Source organism: Schistocerca nitens, chromosome 8 (assembly GCF_023898315.1).
Source record: "Schistocerca nitens isolate TAMUIC-IGC-003100 chromosome 8, iqSchNite1.1, whole genome shotgun sequence".
NCBI lineage: Eukaryota > Metazoa > Arthropoda > Insecta > Orthoptera > Acrididae > Schistocerca > Schistocerca nitens.
The window spans coordinates 209,253,111-209,273,833 of record NC_064621.1 but is presented as its reverse complement, the minus strand read 5'-3'; the positions used below and the strand labels follow the sequence as shown (position 1 = coordinate 209,273,833).

The 20,723-nt window shown below is 43.7% G+C and overlaps 2 protein-coding genes across 2 annotated transcripts in view; one reads left to right on the top strand and one right to left on the bottom strand.

The window, feature by feature from the left end:
- LOC126198692 (uncharacterized) overlaps nucleotides 1–17,216 on the bottom strand; it is a 124,058-nt gene extending 106,842 nt beyond the window's left edge. The window contains exons 1-2 of the mRNA XM_049935188.1: nucleotides 17,127–17,216; nucleotides 8,614–8,701 (exon numbers count right to left, since the gene is read on the bottom strand). Coding sequence (XP_049791145.1) covers nucleotides 8,614–8,622 — 9 coding nt within the window. The 5' untranslated portion in view covers nucleotides 8,623–8,701; nucleotides 17,127–17,216. The remainder of the gene's footprint in view (nucleotides 1–8,613; nucleotides 8,702–17,126) is intronic.
- Nucleotides 1–20,723, top strand: part of LOC126198691 (centrosomal protein of 135 kDa) — a 407,813-nt gene that overhangs the window by 276,400 nt on the left and 110,690 nt on the right. The gene's annotated exons all lie outside the window — the stretch shown is intronic.

Sequence of the window (20,723 nt, the reverse complement as noted above, 5' to 3'; positions counted from 1 at the left end):
ACCTCCTAATACCGTGTCAGATCTCCTCTTGCCCAGCGTAGTGCATGAACTCGACGTAGCATGGACTGAACAAGGCGCTGGAAGCCCCATGCAGAAATATTGAGCCAAGGTGCTTCTATAGGCGTCCATAATTGCGAAAGTGTTGCCGGTGCAGGATTTTGTGTACGAATTGACCTCTCGATTCTGTCCCATAAATGTTCGATGGAATTCATGCCGGGCGATCTGGGTGGTCTGAACATTTGTTCGAATTGTCCAGATTCCACGGTTTTCCAATCCTCTAGGATTCAACCGGTATGGTTACGAGCCCAGGAGAGGCACTTTAATAGATTTTGTGCTGTTAGCAAAGGTACTCGCGTCGGTCGTCTGCTGTCATAGCCCAGCCCATTAGCGCCAAATTTCGCCGCGCTGTCCTCGCGGATACGTTCGTCATGCGTCCCACATTGATTTCTGCGGTTATTTCACGCAATTTTGCTTATCTGTTAGCACTGAGAACTCTACGCAAACGCCGCTGCTATCGCTCATTAAGTGAAGACCGTCGGCCACTGCGTTGTCCGAGGTGAGAGGTAATGTCTGAAATTTGGTATTCTCGGCACACTCTTGACACTGTGGATCTCGGAATATTGATTTCCCTAACGACTGTCGAAATGGAATGCCCCATGCGTCTAGCTCCAGCTACCATTCCGCGTTCAAAGTCTGTTAATTCCCGTCGTGCGGCCGTAATCACGTCGGAAATATTTGTCACTTGAGTGTACATCCACATACGTACTCTGCAAATGACCGTGAATTGCATGCCTCTGGGTACTTGACATTCTATCACATGCTGTGAAGCGAGGAAAGGATGACTGTTTAAATGCCACTGTGCCCTGTTTATGGGATTCAAACGTGTGGGGATCTGAAGTATGTTTCTTGTATCTTCACGTAATATTGTTCGTTGAAATACAAGGTAATTGGCGCCTATCTTCAAGCGCCTTCCACTTTGCATGTTTCAGCATTTCCGAAACGCTTTCCTATGAGTGGAACTAAAGTCTAACCATTCGTCCTATACATCTTTGAATACGATCAGCATCACATCTACTCCTGTTTGGTATGGTGCCCGACATTTTAGCAGTATTCTCGGACCCGCCAGGTTAGCGTTGCTTCCTGGCCTTGGGTAGGCGCGCCGGTCCCGGATCGAATCCGCCCGGCGGATTAACGACGTGGGCCGATGTGCCGGCAGCCTTGATGTGGTTTTTAGGCGGTTTTCCACATCCCTATAGGTGAATACCGGGCTGGTCCCCACATCCCGCCTCAGTTACACATCTCGCAGACATTTGAACACGTTCACATTATTTTAATGGTTTACGCTAGACGCAGACAGCTTGGGTACACTGATTCCATCCTGGGGGTTTCGGGGTGGTGGCAGGCAGGGCATCTGGCCACCCATTTCCATTAACCATGCCAAATCCGATTGTAACAATGCCGATCCAGCGAAAACTGGGGACAAAGGCACACGTGAATGATTTGAACAGTATTCTGAGATGGCATACACAAGTATTTTATAAGCAGCCTATTTTGTACACTTACATCCCCACAGTATCCTGCGTATGTTGCGTAGTCGGCCTTCTGCTTTACCTATGGATGAGCCTATGGGATCATTCTATTCCATTTCATATCCACACAAATTTTTGTACCCACCTGTTTGTATGAGTTAACTGTTTCCAATAGTGACTCATTGATGTTATACGATATCACCGCTTCGCGTTTTTGAAGTACATAATTTTCAATCTCCGAACAATTACAGCTAGCTGTTAATCTTTACGCCACTTCCAAATCTTATCGACATATGACTGGGTATTTGTGCACTTTTTTCCGGATAGTACTTATTTATAGATAAATGCACCATCTGAAAAAGTTTATTGCGACTACTGTATGCCAGGTCTTCATGTAGAGATTGAACTGCCAGGGTGGCATTATAAGTCTCTGAGGTACGCCTGTAGTTACTTCTATTTCTGTTCCTTGACATATGGTTGTCCTATTTACCCTTTCCCTTCTTTTACTCAAAGTATGATCATTTCATTAGTTATCCGACTAATTTATTTAATATTCAGCGTATTTCTGTACACAGCTTTTCAAAAGCTTCTAATCATGTCTCGCCTTGTTTTGTCTGCGCTGTTTATCGTCTAGTTTCTATTCCGTTTAAGGATACAATCCCGACAAATTCGCGGCCGGTGTTTACATCTTCGATGATTTCTTTAATATCTGACAGTTAAGAAAAGTCACGAAAGATATAGGACAAAAATTACAAGTTTACGGGATGTCCTAGGAGGGTTGGTCAATATTCAAGTATACGACGGAAACTGTCATTGAGAAAGAAAAAAGTTTGCTAAACATGGGCTCTAAAATGCAAACCTTAAGAGCTACCTTTGCAAATGTGAAACACTTCTCTTCTACTGAACACGTGTTCATACTTCTTATGGTATGCATTTTAGAGACCATGTTTTCTAGACATTTTTTGCTTCGAATAATCGTTCCTTTCATATCTATGAATATTGATCATTCATCCTGGGACACCCCGTACAGAGGATACTAGTAAAGTTTTGCAATACAACTTTATTTATTTATTTATTTAATTTTTTCGAAGTAATTTTCGTCGCATTGAATAGACCTCACTATCCTCCGAAACCAATCCCTAAACAAGTACTTCCAAGTCCATGAAAACTGCACTCTTTTCGGCTTCATTTTCACATGCGGGAACACTGCAAAGTCACAAGGAGCAAGGTCTGGACTGTAAGGAGGGTGCTTGAGAAGTTTGTCCTGTACCACGCAAATATTCGGTGCATGCTGCGACGCGGTGAGCTGGAGTGTTGTCGTGAAGGGGAACCAAGTGTCCATTCTTGACTTCGATCGCAGGTACTGCAACGATTGGATGACTTTGTGCAGGCACTTCTCAGTGTACCACTTAGTTGAGACTATATTCTGAGTGTCCAAAACAACACGCTCCACAATTGCACTCGATTTAAGAAAATAGCTATCATTTTTCTTTACTGATCGGGATTTTCTGACAGCTATGGGTGTGTTATCTTCAAAGTCCCAAACTTTGTTTTGGGTCTTAGTCGGCACGCCATAATAGTAAAGCCAAGTCTCTTCACCTGTCACGATTTTATTCACAAACTGAGATTGTCCCTTAGAAAACTTCTGAAACATCTCCCGGCACCAAGTCACACGTCGTTTCGTCCGCTCTTCCGTTAGTCTATGCTGCTTCCAAGACAACAAAGTTTCTGTACTTGCAAATGATCATGCAGAATTGAACGAACTGCTGGTGCACTTAGCCCTAAGGTATCCTCTATCCGCTTATAGGTCACTCGCCTGACTTCGTGTGTATTTCCCTCACAGCATTAGTGTTTTCTCCGTAACTGATGATCGTGGCCGCCTCGTCCCTTCAGCGTCCTTCATAGTGAAATTTCCTCTTTGGAATTCCCTGTACCACCTGAATGTAGTTGTACGATGTGGACCACATCACAGAGTGCAAGAATCATTTCTTAAAAGCACTAGTCTATGTTTAAACCACGCACGAAGCTGTGCCGCAAAACTGCCCGAATCTCACTTCGTGATTACGATGCCATAGCAAGCACTCCAAACTAACTCTGCTAGTGAAATATTACGCCCACAGACGTGGCACGGTGGCTACAGTGCAAGTATCGAGTATTCTCAGAACACAGCAACAATCAGCTTGCTGCGACTTATTGCTGCGTCCTATTGCAGAACTCGCCTGTTACCTTTGTATATAGTGTGTGTCATAATTAAGAAACATACACTGGTGAAAGTCTACGATGACAGAAGTAACAACGATATAGTAAGAGGCGATTGCGAATGTCTGGTTACCGCATGCTACTGACTTAGGTGTGAAATATTTTCGTAGCTAGTACAAATGTATTTGAAGTGTAAACTTTCCGATGAAGTACCACTCTAACTGCGTTCAATTTTACCAGTTCCCTCCCTGAGCTAGAGATGCATTATTACTTCAGCAAGTCACAAGTTACAATGTATTTTACCTGTTAAATATGATATTCCATGTGTTGTGCTAGCGTTTGGATGCAATTATGCACTCGTCTCTGCAGAGTTTATGAATTCTTTCAAACTTCCCCAGGTCTCGGTGAGTAAAACTTGACATGACTACAATTCGCTGCTCTACAGCCGTATTAACAGGAGTGCTGTTCACTTTGGAGATGCCTCCACGCAGAAAAGTCCAGAGGGTTCAGGTTGTGCTGGGGGCTGAAATACAAGCTCTTGTCCGTATAGGACCATATCGGCACGTTAGATCAGCAGGAAAATGTGCCGGTGCTCCATCATGCATGTACCACCACTATGAGCCAAATTTCAGTCTACGTAGAAGGGGACTTAACTGAAAATGTAACTTGTCAGATTTGTGCAAGCCAGGATATTATTTCTTACTGGAGTAGTGGCATATCGGAACCATCCATTCGTAATCATTTAGCAATAGGATGGTTTGCGGAAAAATGTTTAGTGGAGCGTTTTTGCTTCTGTTATCGTATAGTTTCAGACGCGCCGGTTTTCGCTGTTGATTATGATACACCCTGCAGAAAAGTAAGGAATACAGCAGTCAGTGTCAACCCCATTTGTTTTTTTATTATTGTTGCATATCTAGATTTCAGCTATAAGCTGCCATCTTAAGTGCATTTGAGTGAGATGATGGCTGTTTATAGCTGAAATCTAGATGTTCAAGAATAATAAAAAACCCAATGGGATAGCGACTGATTCCTGTATTTCTATCTTTCCGTATAATAATATACAGATGCTGTGCACGAGGTTCCGTACGGAATCAAAGTTGGTGACGAGTATGAATGTGAGTTATTCACTTCGTTTGTTTCAGATATTCATAATCACGGTAGTATAGGAAAAAAGTGCTCTAGGTCAAGGTCCATAAAGACTATCTCAGTGATTGCATTCTATCGCATAATTGGCTGCCACTGGATGGATTAAAATATCCCTTTATTTTGTATTCATTACTACGCAGTTTCGAGTTGAAGCCATGTTCAACAGATCATTGGAAAATGGCTACACAGCCAAAACTGTGGATTAACGAATCCAAGAGAATGTTATAATTCAGACAATTTGTGGTTGCTGTGATGCTATTAGAATTATTGGTCCATAAAGAACGGAAACTTTAAAACTTGGAGATGAGGTGAACATGAAACGATGTTAATTTCATCTGCCATAAATGAAATCCATTGATTTATTCTGACAGTTTTCTGCATAGTATCAGAAAACTGACCACTTCAAAATTATGAAGTAGGATTCAGCAGAAATAGAAAATATTGCTGCGGGTACGAAAGTGCCTACAAGAATGAACTTAAGTTGTAATCCAAGTCAGAGAAGTTATTTTTCAGGTAAAATTTCCGCTGATAAAACACTGCTTTGGTGTCTGATCTACAAGTAGAAGATTAATTTAGGGTATGCAGGTACAGCAATAAATGGTTTAGAAATGTGCTAACATCCAAAAATCCAGATGTCAGACATTCAGACCAGTACAAAACGTTGTATGTCGGTAGAGTATCAAACAAAACACTGATTTAGTTCATACCGCGTGCTGTCGTCCAGAACATGCGTAAGCGGTAATTAAAAGTAACACCAGAACTACGGAGCACAGGAAAAAGCGTACATGTGACGATATAGTCGGAGATCTCGCGTAGGTCAGTTGGTAGAGCGTCAGATCATCGTACTGAAGGTACCGCGCTCAAATCCTACTGACTAAAATTTTTGTATTTTTTACGCGTGAAACTGTTATATGGGAGAAGATTTTCCTGACATGTAAAAAGACTTTTCGGAGATTGTAGCAATGTTCTTTTGGCAGTCTGTTTTCGCTTCGTTAGTCGAAAGTAGCAAATCTATAGAGTACATTTGTATAGGCATGTCTGACAGAACACAACACCTATCTATACAAATGTACCCTATAGGTTTGCTACTTTCAACTAGCGAAGGGAAAACAGACTGCCGAAAGAACATTTTAACAATCTGCGAAAAGTCCTTTTACATGTCAGGAAAAATGTTCTCCCATATAACAGCTTCATGCGTAAACAGTTAAAAAATTGTAATCGCTGGAATTTAAACTCGGGACCTTTAGTACGATGATCTGACGCTCTACCAATTCACCTATGCGGGATCTGCGATTCAGTCGTCACAGATACCTTTTCCTGTGCTCCGCACTTCTGGCGTTACTTTTAATCACCGTTTACGCATGTTCTGGACGACAGCACGCAGCTTGAACTAAAGCGGTGTTTTGGTTGACACACTATCGACACAATGTTTGGTATCGATCTGAGTGACGTCTCGAGGTTTGAGTGTAAGAAACATTATCTTCTGCTCCTGCTCTACAGAATCGTTTCAGATGCAAGTATTTACCAAGTCAAAGAGCACAATGGACTCGCATTCGGGAGGACGACGGTTCAATCCCGCGTCCGGCCATCCTGATTTAGGTTTTCCGTGATTTCCCTAAATCGCTCCAGGCAAATGCCGGGATGGTTCCTTTGAAAGGCCACGGCCGAATTCCTACCCCGTCCTTCCCTAATTCGATGAGACCGATGACCTCGCTGTCTGGTCTCTTCTCCCAAACAACCCAACCAAACCAAGTCAAAACAAGAGAAAACTCCAGCTGCAGATAAAATTCATATTTCTGACACCTCAGTTTAAAAATACAGGTAATCTGTCTGAGCATAACCCCCCCCCCCCCCCCCCCCACCCTGTGTAATAAGACAGCTATCACATTTCAAGCAAAAACTCGTGTAGCCACAAAAAGTTTTCAGTATATTTTACAGTCTGCGAAACATAAAACACAGACTGAGGCGACTGAAGCCCTCAAGAAGCCTGACACACTGATAGGCCACGGGCATTGTGCCACTTAATGGGATTGAACTGCCGAATGTGCTTGTGGTTAAAAAGGCACCAGAACATGCTATGTACGATGTATGCCAACACTGCTGATACTGATCGATAGTAGCGGGATCGGCACGGACTACTCAGTGTCAAGGAGATACCATGCGTTATGAGACAACTTGACAGATCCCGAATCACCACCGAAAGACAGGGAGCGTACGGACAACGACAGAGGCAGATGCGACCACAGCACCCTTCGACCGCCCAAGGACCAGGCAGGACGACTTGGCCGATGGAGTGCGTTGTTGAATGTGGTAGACAAAACCTGGTGTTCTTAGTGTCTGCTGTTGGTTATATGTTTCAATTAGTAGTAGTGTATGCTAGTGTCACATAAGAGGGAAACAAGTTGTAGAACATTATTAGCGGTGGGGAGACAGTTAGGTATGGTAGTAGGCGTAGTCTTCATTAATCATAGCAATGTTAATGTGATGACAAATGGTATTGTGTTGGATGTAATAATGCAGTTATATCATTAGTTGCAGTGTTTAGGAAAAAAGTTCCAGTTAATAGCAATAATTTAAATATGAACGAATAAAGCCTATGTTTAAATTATCCGTAATAAACAAAATAAATAGGTAAATAAATAAAAATAAGTAAATACATAAATATACACACAGTGCATCTTCTAAGAATTGTAAGGCCTCATCGCCAGGAATGCAAAATCACCTGACTACAGTGGTTTTTGCCGCTTGCTTGCGTGGCCACGGCTATAGATCCAGGTGACTATCACTCTCTTGTGTACTTGCGCATTCGTGTACAAAAACCGTTACTCAGCGTCGCGTGAGATAACAGTTCCATCCCACTCTGCCCAAGAAATGACAGTGAGCCGGTGGTACGGGGGCGGTTCCCAGCATCGCCATTCTTGTTTACTGGAATGCTGCCTAGCCTTTTCGTAAACGCTTCTTGACAGGAACGTCGTATCCAGGAGTGACCAAATCTCAAGAAATCGTAACGATAAATGCGAAACTTTTTGCCTAAACGTTTCTGGTAGTTCGGTGTACATGTCACGGCTCCGGTATTTCTGACTTGTTCATCAGTCCCCTAGAACTTAGCACTACTTAAACCTAACTACCCTAAGGACATCACACACATCCATGCCCGAGGCAGGATTCGTACCGGCGACCACAGCAGTCGTGCGGTTACGGACCGAAGCGCCTAGAACCGCTCGGCCACCACTGCCTGCCGTATCTGAGGTGTCGATAGTTTCTTGTATTGCGTGCTGTTACTATGCTACATACGTGAGCTACACGCGTAGCTGAAATTATATGTCAGGGTAAACACCTGGCAGCCTAAGCCCCAGCAGGTCTTTTTGCGTATTTTTGCTTGCTTCTTATATTTTGTAGAGATGGGGAACAGCTCTGGCGACATACCCTTATAGCTTGGGCTCTATCTTGTTTCACGTTGGGCCTTTTCAGGGTCACTGATTTCTCCTCCACAACGTAGGATACATCGTGTGGATTTTTATCAGCTTATACACCGCATGTGTTAATGTATGACTCCGCGAAAAAGTCAGTTATCGTATGGAAACTGATAAAATTGTGTTTCCTTGTAATGCAGAAATTTCAATAGTTATCGCTTGCTTATTGAATAACGCCAGTGATCGAATCATTGAGGCAGAAAGATCTATTCAGATTAAATTACAAAATACAATTGTGATAGAGATCGTGCATACGAATGACTTACTGTCTTCATTTGTGCATCGTATGTCTGCCTAGGCCGTGACAAAGTCCCTTCCTCCACTCCTCGGCCATCGATTCGCACGTGACGGTTCCTGAAAACAAAAACAATCATTTGACACGCTTATCTTGCTTTGCATTTATGGAAGCTGCTGTATAAACTGACAGTGTATTTTTTATAAAGCGTGTGTACTGATGTACATGGGATTACGTGTCCGTTCACTTAGCACTGTGCACTTCCTAAATTGCTTTACTTGTGTCCTGTGTCGCGAAATCGTGGTATGGCTCGTCTAAAAAAATAGTTGGTTTCGAGTCTGATGATGGACAATTTTTCGTCCTTGGAATATCACTGGCCCAGGTGGAGAGGGGAGGAGGTAAGAGCGAGATGGAGCCCAGACTGTGCACCAGATGCTGAGGTAAATTTAAGAACAGTGCCAATTTTCCTGAGAACGGAGAACGTCGTATGTCGGCTTGTAGTCTGTAGTCTTGCATATAACTGTTCATTATGCTCATTTATTATTCTCACCAGAATGAGTCTTTCACTCTGCAGTGAATTTGTGCGTTTTTGCTTAACTTCCATACATTAAATTCTGTGTACTGGATCCGCTGTTCCTCTTTCCACGTATTTCGCAAACCTGGTCATTGTACGGCAGTGCAACGGAACGCTGTAACTCAAGACCGTATTCTGTCAGCTCGGAATTTAGGTACACTTCGGTTGGATGGGGGAGGGTAGGGGCATGGTCAGGCATTCCGAAGATGGACACAGCTTACTGTAGAAATAAGTACCGAGAAGTCAGTGTCCCTTGCGTAGGTGAAGGCTGGCAGCTGGCCATATGGGAGATGACTAAGAACAGAGCATATTGCGTACCGCTTTAAGAAACGATCAAGGCTTTCTAGACGGCGACTTGGACACTGCATACACCTCTTCCCCCAAAAGAGCATTATGTTTCAGTAAAATAATGTACCTGCTCCATAAGTGCTTAATCAATATGCCCGAGAATACGTCAACTGTGTACTTAAGCTCCTGACAGCGATATCATCTTAGGGTGCGAAAAGCCACATTTTTGTCTATCATGTATGTTCCTGTTTTTATGGCAGTGATTCTCATATTTGCAGTTAGCAATGCATGCACATTTTCTTTTCTATGATCTGAATAAGCAGTTTTCAGAAAAAAAAACCAGCGAGTATTGACACAGCGCCGGCCGGAGTGGCCGAGTGGTTCTAGTCGCTACAGTCTGGAACCGCGCGACCGCTACGGTCGCAGGTTCGAATCCTGCCTCGGGCATAGATGTGTGTGATGTCCTTAGGTTAGTTAGGTTTAAGTAGTTCTAAGTTCTAGGGGACTGATGACCAAAGTAGTTAAGTCCCATAGTGCTCAGAGCCATTTGAGCCATATTGACACAGCCTGCAAGAACTGAAAAGGAAGGAAGATGGGAGTTTTAACGTTCCATTTGCAGCGTGGTCATTAGAGGCGGAGCACAAGCTCGGATTGTGTCAACGACGGGGAATGAAACCGGCCGTGTCCTTTTGGAGAAATCATCCCAGTATTTGCGTGGAGCGGAGAACCTAAATCTGGGTAGGCCGGACGGGGGTTTAAACCGCTGTCCTCCCGAATGCGAGTCCAGTGTGATGACCACTGCGCCACCTCTCTCGATCTGGAAGAAATTCATTCTTTCCGCACACTATTCGCGACTGGAATATGAAATAGGCGTGGAGGTGGAGGACCCTGGCCACGTATCAAAAGGTTTCTTCCAGACTGTAGGTGTTTGGTATGATGCCGTTCTTGATCGGTATAACTATGCTGTCGTTAGATACCTGCATAATTTTATTTAAACCTTGTCAAATCGTATACTGTTTTACATTTTTCACAAAGCGCAGGATGTCTCATTGCGCAACTTACGTGTCTTTTATTTGCATGATCATCATAAACCCGAACAAACTGAGAAGAAAGGAAGACGTGATGTTGCACCAATCTCAGAAGTCACGACTACGCAGAGTTCGCACATAAACGAGTGTGGATGTATTTTTCGCCAAAAATTATCGACTGTGCAGCATCGACCCTCGCTAAGAGAAATTTTTAAAATAAGTAAAAAAATCTGTATCAGATCAAAAATGCCGCCCTCTGCAGCTGTCAGATGGTATAGCGGTAATCTATATTTAACGAGCGAACGCTCTGGCATTCAACCTGTCTCATGTCAAGGAACAGATGGAAAGCAGAGTATACAAAATTCCCAATCTGATGTGACTTATGCTCAACGCACTGATACAAGCAACGAAAGGATTTTTCTCTTCTCCAGAGAAGCTATGCTATTAAAAGATATCGTCATAAAATAGAATGATAAATTTACAACCATGCTCTAATAATAAATATTATCATGATTACTAGGAATAAACAGTAAGTTTGATTTAGTTCTTCCAAGAACATACTCGTGTTCCAACTCATTCCTGCTTCAAAGATGGGGGGGGGGGGGGTATATTGATGACATGGCCCCTGTAGGGTGTTCAGTGTTCTGGGAAACCATATACGCTTGTTATCGACCGTTAGACACTCTTCTTTAAAGTACTTTTCACTGGTACTGGTGCGGTGATAATACGCTGCCGAAAAAAAATGCAACAACCTCTAGGACCAGATCTTTCTGATGAGAAGTGAGGTGAGAGGCAGTTAATCATTGTAGCAGTACACGATAATAAATTGAGACCAAATGACACACACGTGTCAGTACAGGGTGCCCAAACAGTCGCATCGGTACACAATATACACTCCTCTGGCGTCAACCAGGCGTGTATTCTCGCATACGAACGACCATAAAAGTGCCGAATGGGATGCAAGTATCTTGCGCCTTTTATTGCAAGTCGGCAATGGTGCTTGCAGGGGCTAGGGAACGAGTAAACTCCCGCTTCATCGTGTCCCATACGTGTGCAGTAGGCGAGAGATATACTGATCTTACTGGCCTGGGCAAGGGCACGATGTAACACATCGGCCGTATTTGGACGTGCACTGTCCTGCTGAAAAGCACATCACATCCCTGCCGAATAAGTGGCAGTAGCACGGAGATAACAGCCTGTGCAATCTAGTGGGCTTTGGTTACTTTACCCTACAGAAACACCAGTTGTGAGCGCTTGTTTAACTGATGCCCCCGCCCCCCACGTCCGCGGCATGAAGTCTGTGACGGATACTGTGTGTCATGGGCGAATGCATTCCGAAACAGGCAGCTCACCAGGTCCACACCAAACACTTGATGTCCATTATTCGCATGCAGACAGAACCCATTGCCTTCACTGACTATAATAGGGCGCCGTTTCACTCTCCAGTCAACTGTTTCACGATACCGTAGTAGCCATGCTTGGCAGAGTCGTGGTGTCAGTGGTAGCCTAGCCAGAGGCGCACTTGATCTTAATCCTGCTCGAAGCAGACGGCTCCCAATGGCCCCTGATAACACAGCAGGTGCGCAGCATCAGCCCAGGATTTCGTCCCTGGATGACGATCGGTCGGCTATCGCTGCTCGCACAATGATGCGATCTTGACGTGCGACTGTACCTCGCGGACGTCCAGAACTGCTCTTCGGGTTTGGGAATGTTTCCAGTAAACCGTCGATACGTCGACTCAGCCACACGCAGACCCACAATGCTTCCCCGTTCAAATAGCTGAAGATGTTCAACCTGAGTATGACTTGTGGGTGGGGCGTGGTTGTGCGTTCTAATGAAAGTTGTGAAGGCAGTTACTGTATGCAGAGTAAGAACAGGGGGTGCACAGACAGGACTCTGAGCGTCATCTGATCGCCGGTGATTATGACAAATGAATTACTAAGGACACAACGCATCAGTATGCACATATTACACCCTGGTGCCATTGAACACAGTCCTTGAGGCTGATTCCTTTTTTTTCTCGCAGTGTACATCGCTGCTTCTCTCAATTTTACTGCACGCCATGCATCATTGCAAGTACAGTTCTCACTTGAAAGTGCGAATACTTTCAACAGGCTCCAGAATTCTAATCGCTGTTGTTTGACGGGCCATTGTTTTTATTTAGAGTGTTTAGCTAAACAATCAGCCGTTCCTCCCCATCCTCTCCTCTAAGAAATAACCGGCAAGCTCTTTTGGGTAGAGAATGAGAGATGGAATATTGCGTTAAGTGCTTCTACTGTTTACGGCCACTGAAGAACGAACGTAAGCCAGCTTGTACCGTCGTCCAGTTTGTGAACTGCTTCCAGTATTTCACGTTCCAGTCTGAAGCTTTAGTGATCACTGGACAACGGAAAGCAACGCGTAGCATACGTGCGCAGTGCTCGAACATGGAGCCAATACTGTAGACCGCTGGTTCCACGGACGCATCTTCTTCGCCTTATACGTGCCGAAATGGCCCAGCACAAAAAACCCATTTCTTGGAGATCATTTGGCCTGTTAGAATTTACTCGCATAGCCTACTGATAAGTGGTCCCTTTTATAGCGACGGTACATATCTATAGTCAGCACACCTTAGGGAATGCGGCGGAGTAGGTTACTGGTGACATCATCATCTAACCCCCGCCCCCCCTCCCCCAAAACGTTTCCTGGTACTTTTGTGAATGATGTGAGATGTGATAAATCCAATTTTCTCGTCTTCGTCATTTCGCGAGAAATGTGTAGGAGGAAGTAATGCTAGCCGACTCTTTTTGCGACGTATGGTCTCGGAAGTTCAACAGTAAAGGTTTCAATCTTGCACAAGCCTTTCCTGTAATTTATGCCACTGGAGTTTCTTGACCATCTCCTTGCCTATCTAAATACACTCTTTCTTTCAAGTTTTCACCTGGTTTGACAACTCTTGATTGATTGTACTTGTCATAACACTGGCCTTATGGTAACACGCAAAAGCAAGCTGTTCCAGCTCATCTATTGGCAAACTCTCTTTGATTGCTTCTTGCTGGTAGAATGTTCTACGTTTCCTCCGATTAAGTATTCATTCGAGTCATTGTTTCTGTGTGCTGAAATTTTCAGAACTGTTAGCATATTGTGGAGCGTACAGCTCAAGTTAAATACTTTTTATGTGCACAACCCTAAAGTAACGGAACGACATCGATGTTTTGTGGTTGGTTCAGTTTCAACAACTTTTGTCAGAATTAATCTTTCACTGTGCACCGAAATGTGCATCTTTTTTAAATAGATTAAAATTTGTGCCACACTAGCGCTCGAACCTGGAAACTTCTCTCTCGCGAAAATGCTCTTACCCGTTGAACTCTTTAGGCAAGTCTCGTACTTCAAAAGTGGGAGAGAGGTGTGGCAAAACTGAAACCGTGACGACGGGCCGTGAGTCGTTCTTATAATGTATAGCTCAGCATTGCCCGTGACAGGTAACGTTATGGGGAAAAGTCCCAGTGAAGTTCACAGTTTCACACTGCCAGAGAGTGTTAGCTTTTAAGATCATTAATAGCAAACTTTAAAGAAACTTAGTTTTTCGCGACTTTGTTGGCTGGGATTAACGGTTCAGGTTGTTGACAGAAGTGGGTTGCAGTACTATAGGACAAAACTTACGATTGTAACATTTAAGTCCCACCCCACACCACTCCCGCTAGACGCCGTTTTTTTGTACCTAGATTTGAATTTGTTGGTCGCGACTGAGTCTGCAGCTGTGAAAGTACTATGCTCATAACATCAATTATTTGCGGTGCACCAATACTTCATTATGTTGTAAGTTGTTTTTCGAAATAAACTCTGGAAATATTTAGGCAATGAAAAAGCGAGTTGTTCCTCAACACGACGTTAAGCCCCGCCGCTGGAAGTGAAACACTCATCCTTAAACTCTAAATTACAGCTTGTTTGCTGTGAGGATGCTGGTTAGCTGTTCGGATGTCTATGAACATTGGAGTAAATATGTAGCCAGTAAATTTGTACTACCTGTCTGTTTAGACGCGACAAACAAAAACCTGTATCATATAAAACAATGTAGGCTGCCAATCTGGATCACAAAGAGTCTTATTCTTATCTCTGCCTGTTGAGTTTTAAGAAAACTCGAATACGTGAACAGAAAGTTACGTAATCACTTGGCAGGTCATGAGAAAAATCATGGAAATGTAATTATTTTATACAAGGCGAGATGTACTTTAAATTAAGGTGACATTGCAGGTAAACTAAAACAGAAAAAATATTGTATTTTGCGGTACAAACTGCAAGAAATTGTTTGTTTCCGTAAAATTTCATTTTTCGGAAGAAACAGCAACCTGTCATACACGAAGAAAGTAATTTTTACTTCTTAAAGGACTTGTACTTCATCACCGAGATTAGGCGCCCTTGCGTGGACTGTCTATATCGCTAAATTATTCTTTAAAATTACAGACACTGCTTAAATTACTTTAATGATAGTCGTGTTACGTATGATGAAGCAACCTACTAAATAAGCTCATTATTTGGAGCTGGTATTTATTTGCTGAATTTAGCGACTTCAGTCGTCACTGACAAAACATGAACTTTTACGGAGATAGCGAATGTAAAATATTCCAGAAATGGTGAAGCCTGTGGTGAATTTGCAACATTTTGCTAGTTAAGAGATGTCACTGTTAACAATAAAAGAACGAAAAGCACGTTACGCAGGATTTGCGCACAGAAAGACCAGTACTTGACGGTCTTCTCTCTTCGTGGCTCACAAGGAGAAACCACCACAGGGTGCTCTCTGACCCAGTTGAAACTTTGCGAGGTGAAAGAAGGAAGAAAGTAAAGGGACACCAATGTTGACTTAGGTGGCGACATTCAATATTTTTCGGGAAAATCACGGCTAAAGTTTCGACGCCGCATCATCAGTTTGCTGGAGCGTTTTAAAATCTGGCAAGTCGGAAGCGTAGTGGTTAAGAGCACAGTGTCAAATTCCTACGCCCTGTGTTCGAATCCAAACTTATACTTTTGTTTCTTTACCAGCTATTGTTCCGGAAGTACGTAACATTAATATTTTTGTGACATCGTGAAATAAAAAAATGGTTCAAATGGCTCTGAGCACTATGGGACTTAACATCTGAGGTCATTAGTCGCCCAGAACTTAGAACTACTTAAACCTAACTAACCTAAGGACATCACACATATCCATGCCCGAGGCAAGATTCGAACCTGCTACCGTAGCGGTCGCGCGTTTCCAGACAGAAGCGCCTAGAACCGCTCGGCCACCAAGGGCCGGCCATCGTGAAATACATCGGAATCATTGACAAAGGACATAAGTTATTGAAATAGAGTTCATCATAACAAACCTTATATCATCATGGATTATTAACAGTAATTCAGAATGAAAAACATATAAACCCGAGTATTTCGATTTCCTTATAAAATGGGTTGTTTGTCAATGAAACTGGATTACCGACGTGTTTATTAAAAGTAATTTCGCCTTAGTGTACGCTGCTCTGGCAATCCTGCGACATATACTTTTACCAACAGATGAACAATTACATTCTCGGATTACAGAAGTGCCCGGATCTCCTCGCACAGTCAGTCATGGACTGTGCGGCTGATCCCGGCGGAGGTTCGAGTCCTCCCTCGGGTGTGTGTGTGTGTGTGTGTGTGTGTGTGTGTGTGTGTGTGTGTTTGTTTGTCCTTAGGATAGTTTAGGTTAAGTAGTGTGTAATCTTAGGGACTGATGCCGTTAGCAGTTAAGTCCCATAAGATTTCACACACACATTCCTCGCACAGTAAAGAGAAATCACAAGTAGAAGTGACGCAGTTAAAAACAGTCCTTGATCCATCACCAGTTGCTTGTTCCAGGATTTCGAGAAAATGCTTCGATATGCGTGGTTTCTACGAAATTATCGACAGATCGCGACGCATTTAGCAACGTTGACGTTGGTACTTTTGCTAATGACATCACACTAAAGAAAACGACACTGTCGCTGTGTGCATTGAATGTTTTTGCGACAGATACCGCCGTGGGGAATGTACTGCTTCTCGTGAAATATGAAAGTGAGAATCAAAGCAAAATTGAAATACTATAATTGATACATTTTTAATCTTCAATTACTGTCAAGATTATAACATTACATAAGATAGGTCAGTTGAATTAGTTGATTGAAATGCTATAATTGACACTTTTTTCCATTTTCAAATACTGGTAATGTCATAACATTATATAAGAATCGTGACGATAAAATTTATTTTTAATAAGATTTGAAATGCTTACTTCTTTTCTTAATAATTACATTGCATTTTACAATGTCCCCAAAAAAATATTGTCACATACTTACGCAACAACAAAAAATAAGAAAGATACATGAGACTGGATTTGAACGCGGGCGCAAAAATTCGAGACGATGCTCTTACCCAGTATGCTACCGACTCATTGCATTTGTTACAGCGCAAGCGGCCTGATGAATTGGCGTCGAAACTTTTACTATAATTTTCCCGAAAATTAGTTGATGTCTGTACTGAGCAGTATAGGTGACCTAATGACGATAGCGACCTATGGCTTTATCTGTATCAGTTAAATGAGAACAAGTGAAGTGACAGCACATATGCGGCGTTTTGCACCGCGCCTGCGTCCGCTACAGGATAGCGGCTGAGCGCCGTACTCACCCACAGAACGGCTGGTCCAGAGCGCAGCTGTGGTTAGTCCACTTGGTCCGCGCTGGGTTGCCGCCGACCGGCCGCCTGGCCACGCTGTGACTGTTGTTGAAGCTGCGGCCCCGGGAGTGCGCATGCGCCGCTCCGCCCGCCCCACCGCCTTTCTGCTAGAGTGGGGAGCCGAGAGCGCACATCTGCAGTGCTCGTGCGGTGCGGCCCCCTCCTCCCATCCTCCCCACACACACAAACACACGCACCCGCGTGCGTCAAGTGTGTGGCAGTATACACAAAATAGATCAAGGTACGCGTCAGCACACGTCAGTCAAGTCAATTTTCACTAACTGGAGCCACAAATGGTTGTTTAGGCAACAGTCTCCCTTCAGAATTAGATCGGGAACTCGAGTTACTATAATGACTTACGTAGCGTGCCTTGATTGTATTTTTCGAAATTTATTCGCTGACTGCGAATTTCTCTATATTAGTTATGGATCTTCTACTGAATTACCCAGTAGGTAGATATGAAAATTGTGCCCGACCGTGACTCAAATCTGGATTTCCCGTTTATCGCGAGCGGTAGCCTTAACCATTTGGGCTATCCATTGCACGCTCCCCGCGTCAAGCCAAACCTTCACATATTGAAGAGCTAAATAAATTGATACACCTGCCTAATATCCTGTAGGGCCCCCACGAGCACGCAGAAGTGCCGCAACAAGACGTGGCATGGACTAGACTAATGCCTGAAGTAGTGCTGGAGGGAACTGACGCCATGAATCCTGCAGCGCTGTCTATAAATCCGTAAGAGTACGAGAGGGTGGAGATCTCTTCTGAATAGCACATCGCAAGGCATCTCCGATATGCTCAATAATGTTCATGTCTTGGGGATTTTGGGGTCCAGCGGAAGTGCTTAAACTCAGATGAGTGTTCCTGGAACCATTCTGTAGCAATTCTGGACATGTGGGGTGTTGCATTGTCATGCTGGAATCGCCCAAGCCCGTCGGAATGCACAATGGTTATGAATGCATACAGGTGGTCAGACAGAATGCTTACGTACGTATCACTTGTCAAGAGTCTTATCTAGACTTATCACACGGGTCCCATATCACTCAAACTGCGTACGCCCCACACCATTACAGAGACTCCACCAACTAGAACAGTCCCCTGCTCATATGCACATTCATGGATTCACGAGGTTGTCTCCATACCCGTACGCATCCATGCGCTCGATACAATTTGAAACGAGACTCGTCCGACCAGGCAACATGTTTCCTGTCTTCAGCAGTCCATTGTCGGTGTTGACGGGCCCAGGTGAGGCGTAAAGCTTTGTGTCGTGCTGTCATCAAGAAAACATGACTGGACCTTCAGCTCCGAAAGCCCATATCGATGGTGTTTTGTTGAATGCTTCGCACGCTGACAGTTGTTGATGGCCCAGCCTTGAAATCTGCAGCAGTCTGCAGCAATTTGCAGAAAGCTTGCACTTCTGTCACGTTAAACGATTCTTTTCAGTTGTCGTTGGTCCTGTTATTGCAGGATCTTTTTCCGGCCGCAGCGAAGTCGGAGACTTGACGCTTTACCGGATTCGTGGTACTGACGGTACATTCATGAAATGGTCGTACGGGAAAATCCCCACTTCATCGCTACCTAGAAGCTGTGTGCCATCGCTATGGGCGACGACTATAACACCACGTTCAAACTCACTTAAATCTTGATAAACTGCCATTGTAGCAGCAGTAGCCGACCTAACCAACTGCGACAGACACTAGTTGTCTTATATAGGCGTTGCCGACCGCAGCACCGTATTCTGCTTGTTTACGTATCTCTGTATTTGAATACGCTTGCCTATACCATTTTCTTTGGCGCTTCAATGTATGTCATACTTTCTACATCCTCCCCTGCATTCGTCATCTAATACTCCCAACATTATTTGGATTCCCACAACAGGGAGAATGAGACAACGAAGAACCGAGGTCAGTGTTGTTACCGTCGTGTGCCCGTACAGGCTTATAATAATTGCATGCATGTTTGAAAGAACAGACACTACTGACGAGCCACACCTGTACGAAATACTCTGAAATTTATTCGCTCACTGTGAATTCCATGGCATCAGCTGTATTAGGTAAAAATTTGTGCCGGACCGGAACTCGGACCCGAATTTGCCGCTTATCGTGAACGGTCGCCATAACCACATAATACAGCTGAAATCATGGAATTCGCAGTCAGCGAATAAATTTCGAAATATTTCGTACAGCTGTAGATCGTGAACAGCGTCTTTTGTTTGCCTCTCATGTACATACTGAACGTATTTATTGCTGCAGAACTAGAAACTTGGCAGTTTGTTTGTTTTGTTTGTTTGTTTGATCAGTTCTTTCCTTCTTTCGTCTATTTTGTTATAATTTGCAAAGGAGTCTTATTTATTTGCGTTGACTGGCACTAAAAACGCCACCCATAATAAATGATGTGTAATTACCTATTTAATCAAAGTATAGCCCTTTATCCTTTATTTCTAGGTAGGATATATTATTGGTATGTTATGGACTTCGCTTTGTGAGCTAACACTGAAATGTCTGAAGATTATTTCACTAGCCTTAATGTCTTTTCGCAACATGAAAAAAAGAACTTATCACTGGATGTGAGGCAATAAGGTTTTCTCGCTCTTGTAGCACTCATTTTTGTACCTTGTGTTATCCCTCTTTAAGTCATGTGTATTTTTATGATTTTTCTGTGATTAATCAGCTTTCTGTAGTAAACATGCCATTAAGCGGGGACGTTACTGCAAAAGCTGCTGTTGTGGTGAGAGATGGTTGCAATATGCATTACATTGCAGAAATGTTGAGAACTACACTTTCCACGATTTACAAGTCGTAAAAAGGTACATGGAAACTGCTGGCTATACAAGAAAATCAGGATCAGGTCAGAGAAGAATAACATCGGCAAGAGATGACTACCTCTTACGATTTCAAGTTCTCCACAACCGTCACACCGCCACCGCTTGAAGCACGAAATCGTCCGAAGAAGAGTGGAAGAAGGCAATTTTCAAGTCAGAAGATATGTTACGGATCCAGAACTCACCAGAAAGCTTCGCAGAGGACGACTGAATTTCACAAGCGAATATCGCGGCTGGATAGCGCAACAATGACAGCTCGTGGAGTTCACCGATGAGTCGCGTGATTTGGCCTGTGAACACCTGATGTTAGATATAGGGTTTGGAAAAACCCTGGGGAAAGCTATTTGCCTTGCAAATTCTCAACCAGGACGTCTTCTCACTGTGGGTCTGTGATGGCGTGGGCAGGAATCAGTAGTACTGCAAGGTTGGATTTGGTCTTCGTGGAACATACGAGCCTTACAACACATCGATATGCGCAAGAAACCCCTTTGGAGCGTTTTGTGCCTTTCCCTCCATTTATTGGTGATAGTTTTACACTAAAGCTTTACAGTTCGTGGCAACATATTGTGAGCATTGAGCAAGAATCCTTGGATGAACGTAGTTCATACTAAGACTTCGCCTTCGTGAATCCCTGATTTGAATCCTTTTGATGATCTATGGGACTACCTGGAGAGAAGGGCCCGTCAGCACTATTCAGAGACCCTACAGGACCTACGGGGGGCGCTCCT